The sequence below is a fragment of the Periophthalmus magnuspinnatus genome, chromosome 17, assembly GCF_009829125.3.
Source record: "Periophthalmus magnuspinnatus isolate fPerMag1 chromosome 17, fPerMag1.2.pri, whole genome shotgun sequence".
Classification (NCBI taxonomy): domain Eukaryota; kingdom Metazoa; phylum Chordata; class Actinopteri; order Gobiiformes; family Gobiidae; genus Periophthalmus; species Periophthalmus magnuspinnatus.
Window position 1 is genome coordinate 26,286,253 of NC_047142.1, and position 7,612 is coordinate 26,293,864.

At 40.3% G+C, this 7,612-nt stretch overlaps 1 protein-coding gene across 1 annotated transcript; it reads left to right on the forward strand.

The window, feature by feature from the left end:
• Positions 1 to 2,135: 2,135 nt before the first annotated feature.
• On the forward strand, positions 2,136 to 4,353 carry rnf182 (ring finger protein 182). The gene is made up of 3 exons (XM_055228259.1): positions 2,136 to 2,267; positions 3,488 to 3,715; positions 3,892 to 4,353. The coding sequence occupies exons 1-3, from the start codon at positions 2,136 to 2,138 to the stop codon at positions 4,351 to 4,353; spliced, it is 822 nt and encodes a 273-aa protein (XP_055084234.1).
• The last annotated feature ends 3,259 nt before the right edge of the window (positions 4,354 to 7,612 follow it).

Here is a 7,612-nt window from a genome sequence, read left to right on the forward strand (position 1 = left end):
CCTGTGATGCTAATTAGTGGACACACTAATTGGATTAATATGTCCCTTTGGTCACATTATTTTCAGTCCTTTCTATTGGTACCATCATTTTTGTCCAGTTTATTTTTTTTTATAATTCTTTTGGAGCATGGTTGAAAAGCAGTGTCTGACTTTCATTAGTTAAATTTCATAGAATTTTTATTTATTATTACTTTTGTCAGATTCAAGTTATTTCTGTGACCATTGTGAGTTTTCTTTCATTAACCGAAGGGACCAACAATTTTGTCCACATGTGTATTTAAAAGGAACAGAACAGAGAACATTGTTACATTTAAAATAGTGGCCGATGCCATGTCCAGAAATGCCAAGGGCTGGTCTGCAGGGCCTGCTCAGGGTCAGACTTGGACTTGACTGCTGACTTCTCTGCTTTTATAAACACGGTTTTAAATGAAAGTTCACCATGAAAGGTAGTTTCAATCTACAAGAAATCTAAATCTACAGTTTCAAATCTTCACAGCTTAAATTTAAAATCTTAAAATTGCACTACATAACTTTTCGGGTGGTGGGTCTGCCGCTGCTCGTCACCATGGATATAGTGTTGCTTTCCCTAGACTAGGCTTTAAACATTATTTATTTATTTATTTATTTCAGAAATAAGCATATGACACCATGATCATGTGAAGTTGCAGGTCAGGTCTGAAGAGTGGCGACCCCTATCACAGTAACAGTTTTTTTTTTTTTTTTAAGACAATAATTGTATTTGAATAATTACAAAATAAAATAGCTTAATTTCTTTACTATATGGAATCTTCCAGACAGTGCAATAATATCTCCATGCAGATAAGCGCTTAACCCCGCCCCTAAAAGTTGTGTAGTGCACCTTCAAAGTGCCTATGACTATGGACTACTCGTTTTAATAAAACACAGTTAAGATTTTTTTTTTTTTTTTCTTCAATTTGGTAATTTTTAGGTTTCAAATTTTACTTCCTGGTTGCAAATCATGACATCACTCTCGGGAATTCCATTACTGTTACATAGCAACCATGTTTTACAGTGGATCTAAACTCCTCTCATGTACACAGAAATTATTAACTCGCCAATAAAAATGTAACAAACCACATTTATTTTGTTGAAATCATGTTTAAAATATTAAGGTAAAAAAAGTTTTGCTTGTAAATTATGCAAAACGTTTGGATAGAATTCTCCCTCACACTGATGATGTCATCAGTGTGAGATCATCAGTGTGAGATCATCAGTGTGAGATCATCAGTGTGATATCATCAGTGTGAGATCATCAGTGTGACGTCATCAGTGTGAGATCATCAGTGTGAGATCATCAGTGTGTTGTCATCAGTGTTTTAGAAATTTCTATTTTCTGTCATTTTCATAATATTTTTCAACTTTTCTTCATAAATTGTTTCTTGATTGGTGTAAAAAACATTTATATTAAAACGAGTAGTATACACCAAATTAAGTAAAAAATTTAGAATATGCATTTTAAAAGTGGTGAGGTGGACTTACTGGACTCAAACAGTAGGGACTCACAGTTGGACTCAGACCTCATGTGGATTTGACTCAGACTTGACCCAATATACAATTCTGGGTTGATTAAATTAGTCAAAAAACAAGAACACGTTCAATCATTTGACTGAAAGAGATTTTGAGTACAGCCTGCTTATGTAACCCCATGCATTCCCAGGCCAGGCGGTTCTGAGCACTAATTGGACCAAGTTGATCAGCGACAACAAAAGGGTGAGTGGGACCGGGGCTGGGGGCCGCATGGGGCTTTGTTATCCTGGGCTCCGGGTGGTTCTAGTCTTCTCCACACTGCACTAACTCCAGCCCCCTCAGAGTGCTCCTCTTATGGGCATGGACATGGCTCTGTGTCGAGGCATCTGATGGAACCAAGGATGGCTAGGATTAAACTAGGATTAAGCCAGGACTGAACAAGGACTAAACCAGAACTGACCACGGGTTAAACTCCGACTAAACCAGGACAGAATCAGGATTAAATCAGGTTTGAACCAGGATTATATCAGGACTGAACCAGCATCAAACCAGGACTATACAAGGATTAAACCAGGATTAAACCCAGACTGAACCAACACTGAACCAAGACTAAACTAGGACTAAACCAGGACTAAATCAGGTCTACAATGGGCTGTGTGGAGGAGGTTAGCGCAGAAGAATTGGAGTGTAAGATCTGCTACAGTCAGTATAACCTGCAGAGTCGGCGGCCCAAGATGCTCGAATGCTGTCACAGCCTGTGCTCCAAGTGCCTTTGCAAGGTATGTAGACACAGGACTAAACTATGACTGGACAAGGACTAGACCAGGACTAGACTAGACCAGGGCTGAATCAGGGCTGGACCAGGACTAGACCAGGATTAGACCAGAACTAGACCAGGACTGGAGCAGGACTGGAGCAGAACTAAACCAGGATTGAATCAGGGCTAAAGCAGGACAAAAGGTTTAAACAAACTAAACATGGACTAAACCAAGACTGAACCGGAACTGACACAAGACAAAACCAGGACAGGACCAGGGTGTCCTGTTCTGGTTTTGCCACTCAGCCACCACTCATGCCTCACAGCAAGAAGGTTTGGTTTGATCCCCGGGTCGCCCAGGCCTTTCTGTGTGGAGTTTTGCATGTCTCTCCCCGTGTCTGGATGGGTTTCCTCCGGGTACTCCGGTTTCCCCCATCAACCAAAACATGAACGCCCTTCGAGACAACTGTTGTTGTGATTTTTTACAAAAGTAAAATGAATTGAATTGAATTGAAAAAGTACATGTTTTGAGGTTAATTTTAGACTGTGGGAAAACAATCATTTTATAAAATATAAAATTACATATCTACTTTTTTTTTTTTTTTTTTCATTTTGGATTACTTGGATTTAAGATCATTTGTTTGTACTCAAATAGTTTGCCTCTGTTGTGTCTGACCCTTTACAACTCTGAGGAGAACAATATGAATGAGAAATTGTTGAACTAGCAGTTCCCTTTACAATTTTCATGTTTATAAATCCCAGTTTTTTATCAGCAGGGGGTACTAAGCACTTACAATAGGACATAGCATTGTCATATGGTAAGTCAGTGAGGCCTTAAATTGAATAAACCCATTTATTATTACAGCAATAATTTAGTACTGGTGGTTTTCAGACTCTAGAATGACGTCACACTCCAAGATGAGGCCACGAGCCACTTTCCCTGTTGATTACATTGTACTTTCATAAGAAATATCTAAAAGGGAAATTCACAAATGTTGAACCTGATCATTTGACTTGACTCCTAGAACTCACTATATTACAAACAAAAACAACATTTTGAAAAATATATTTTAGCTGTCCCCATCTGTATCATATATTACAATACATTATCATGTATGTATAATACTGTTGTTCTATAGAATGATGTGATACCATCTGAAACCCAATGAAAAAAATAATAATAATAAAATAAAAAATAACTGCGATTCTTCTTGTGACATACACATTCTGACTCCCATTAAGATGCTGGATGTGGGAGATGCTTTTCCAAGAGAAGCTGTGTGTCCCTTCTGCCGCTACCCCACCACCCTGAGTGGCAACTGTGTGAGCGAGCTGCCCGACAACTGCCACCTGCTGTCGGCTCTGAGCATGCACGGGCCAGCCAAGAAGAACCTGCAGGTAAGTCCTAGTACAGAACCAAACCCACAGCTAAGAAGAACCTGCAGGTATAAACCTCAAGAACCATGCACAGCCCAAAGAAACTGCAGGTAAGCCAACACAGCAGCACATGTTTAAATACGCCTGGCATTTGAGGAAAAGAAAGAAAAGAAAACATTGTGTTGCAAAACAATGTGAAGAATGAAGCTTGGAGAAACCCCTGAGCAGTGTATTTGTGCTGAAGCTGAGTTCCTTGTGTGTGTCCACAGGTGACTACTGAGCTGCTGCTCAACCCCCAAGCCTTGACTTCTCTGGTGGGACACAGCTCTCCTCTGGCCTCCTCCCTGTCCTCCAGCTCGTCCAGCACCACCTTCTCCTCGCTCAGCAGCTCTCCCAGTTTTGTGCTCATCACCATCATGGAGCCTAGGCCCAGGCCGCAGCTCACGTCCAGCCTGGACTCCCTAGTGTCCCTGTCGCGCAGCTGGGGGGCGCTGCTGTGGCAGAGTTGGGCCCGAGTGCTGCTCTGGGCCCTCGGGCTGCTGTACTTCAGTTCTCTGCCTGTAGGAGTCTACCTGCTGCTGCTGCACAGACCCACCATGGGGGTACTGATGGTGAGCCTGGTGCCTGCCAGCCTGGCCCTGGTGATGGGCTACGGTCTGTGCCAGTGTCTGTGGCACGAGCTGCGCCACTGCCTGTCCAACAACAACAACAGTCTGACCGGCTCTCACTAAAACACATTTATATTGATACTTTGCAGTGACATCACGCTGGGGGGTTCCTGTATGTATGCATATGGCGGAATGATCAGCAGTTACTATGGTGACATAATGTATACATTAGCAATAACTACCAAAAATGTTTTAAAATTTTCAGGAGCCTGTGATCAATATGAGCTTTCATCTATTCATCTGTTTAGGAGTTTGTCAACAACAAGGTGAGAGTGACTCACTGAAAAAATGCTAGTTCTCTTGTGACTGTAATGTTTTTTGAGAGGGACTTGTTTAAATGCACAAACAGGGGCAGTGTCAGACATTTTTAGTTGGAGGAAGTAAGAGGGTGCTAAGGTCTCAAACCCCTGAGCACAAATCAGCTCACCGGTTGTAGTTCTATCCAAGTCAGTTCTTTATGGTGAGATTGTGCCCAAATAAAGCTCAGATTAGTCTACTTGATTAGTTAACTTGAGCAACAGAGCTTCAGCCAGAGCACTGCTTACAGTTATCATCACACCCCCAGGGAATGTGGATGACATCAGCAGCAAAGTATCAATAGAGCCCACAGGGGTGGTTCTGTCTCCTATGTCTCTAAAGAAAGAAGAAGGTGAGTCAGGCGTGTTAAATCTGGTCTGAAGAAACAAAGATACAAGAAAGTCCTGTTTAATTTCTCTGACTCTTAAACTTATCTGTCCTTTGATTTAGCTGAGAGTAGTGCCCATGGTTCAAATACAGAGGAGCCATTCTCCATGGGGACAGTAAATAAAAGGTGCACATGGTCATATCAGTGGTTGACAGGCCTGTTGTAGGATTAGTGTCCTGCTTGAGTCAGCTGTGTCCCTGCCTCTTCACACTGTGTCTGTGTGCCTGTCTGCTCTAATGTTACTCCTGACATGTTTAGTCTGTTTTATGTATTCCAGTTTGTTGGACTTGGAAGTAAAAAGTTTTAATAAGCCTGTACATCCATGTATGTAAATATGGAAAAGATATGGGCAATTAACAGACCTCAATATGTGATGCTGTTGCTAGTGCAAAGTCCCATTTGAGTTTTTGGTTGTCTTTGCCTCATCTTCTATGATAATTTTCCATTCAACCATACCACTAAAAGATAGATTTGAAAATGTGGAAATGCACAAAATAGAAGGCTATACACGGGGCCGGCCCTAGCGTTTAGGGGGACCTAAACTGAATTTGTCATTGGGGCCCTCGTCACTTCAGTACCACATATTCATATTTATCAAAATTAAGACATCATCACAACCAGTTGTATAAAGACTGAAGTTTTGCACATTTTTTTTCTTGATTTCTGCTGCATTTTAATGTGTTCCAGTTGACTAAAGTGGACTTACATTTATTCTTTATGTCATAAAATGGAAACTTGGACAGAGTAGCCAAAAGCAAGAGTACACTTACTTCAAAATCATATCACTCCAGAAGTACAAAGTAGTGATCCAAGTCAAGAGAAACACCCTGGACATAACATCAGATTAATAATCATCAGATCATTTGGACTGAACATTAAATACAAGAGGATTTTTGGATCACATTCTGATGTTTATTGTCAGACTTTGGATGAAGAGTTGAGTTAGGAGACATAAATTTGCATACAAAATTTGCAGAGATTTGCTAAATGCGCATATTAATGAGTAGGGATGCACAGATACGATAATCGTACTCATCAATGGGCTGCCGATACCAAGAGCCGATACCACTGTAACTGCTGCCTCTTGGTCACAGAGGATACCAGCGCACTATTTATGATAGTAGCATGCTAACGTTGCTAAGTGGCGCTGGCAATTATTTGCTTGTGCTGCATTGTAACTTATTGTATTTGACAAACACATTTAAAAGTAACACACTGTTATGCTAACAGTGCTCGTTAGCAGTTAGCGCATCTGTAAAGACAAAGTGGTAAATATTAAAGCCAGAATCTTTTCTAAATAAATTATATTTGAATTACACCTGACTACAGTGATTTGATTTAAAAAAAGCCTCATATAAGAATTCTAAGATGAAAAAGAAGGCTATAAAATTATATTATATTAAAATCTCATGAAATGAATTAGATTTTACGACGGAGTATAAGGGTCAGTTAAATAAAATAAGTTATGCGGGCGCTACGAGAATAAAGTCGTAATTTAAAAAGAATAAAGTCGTAATTTTATGAGAATATAGGCTGCTGTGCGAGTTCCTCTTCCACAAAAGTAGCAGTTTCTTCCAAATCCGTATGGTTCCTCCGACCGAAACAAACTCAAACACTTGCAGCTTTGCTTCAAAGTACTTATACTGATGATAGTGTGGTGATGGTGGGTTAAAAGACACAGTATTTCACCGTGTATAAACCGCAGCTGAAAGTATATCTGCACAAAATGCTCCAAATTCTCCATAACACATAAGGCACTAGTCACTCATTCACGCACAGTAGCCTATATTCTCATAAAATTACGACTTTATTCTTGTAGCACTATGACTTTATTCTCATAAAATTACCTTTTCAGGTTTTGACTTTATTCTCGTAAAATTACGTCTTTAATGTCGAAATTCTACGACTTTATTCTCGTAGCGCCCATATAATTGATTTTATGTAACTGACCCTTATGCTCAATCGTAAAATTTACCTCTATAATCAAACACCTGTAAAAAAAAAAAAAAAATGTACTCGGTGTTTGCGAGTACTCAAAATTAAGTACTCATACTCATTTTTGCAAAAAGTGGTATCGGTGCGTCCCTATATGAGCCTTTACAACACATTCAGGAGTCGTTCACAGGTCGTTCTTTCGTTCAGCAGATGTAACAGATGTTTCTGCCATAATTAACGTTATTAATGTGGCAGGAGCAGTGACCTGCTTTAACTACGCTCACATCATCATCTGATGATTTAGAGACAAACGGACACAACCAAAAACAGTCAGTGCATTAAACGGACTCAGCTGCTGTCCTCTGTCTCTCTGAGGTGTGTCCTGTCTGTAGATTTACACACATCCAGCTTCACTGTTTTACCTACAGGTCCACTGATGTAGTCCACTGATGTGATTCCTCTGGGCTCTTCATGCATTGTCCCGTACTTGAGATAAACTGAACTTCACTAACTGAAGTCTTTTAGTCTGTAAAACACTCATTCAAATGTCCCTCTCCTGCCTCAACTCACCCAGAGCACACCTGCAGAGGAGGGGTCCATCACACAGGTGTAAACATGTAGCTGTCCGCACCACGCCCAATTCAAAAACAACTGCAGGCAGCACATATTTAGCTACTGAAAATAAAACAAATCTAATCGTTT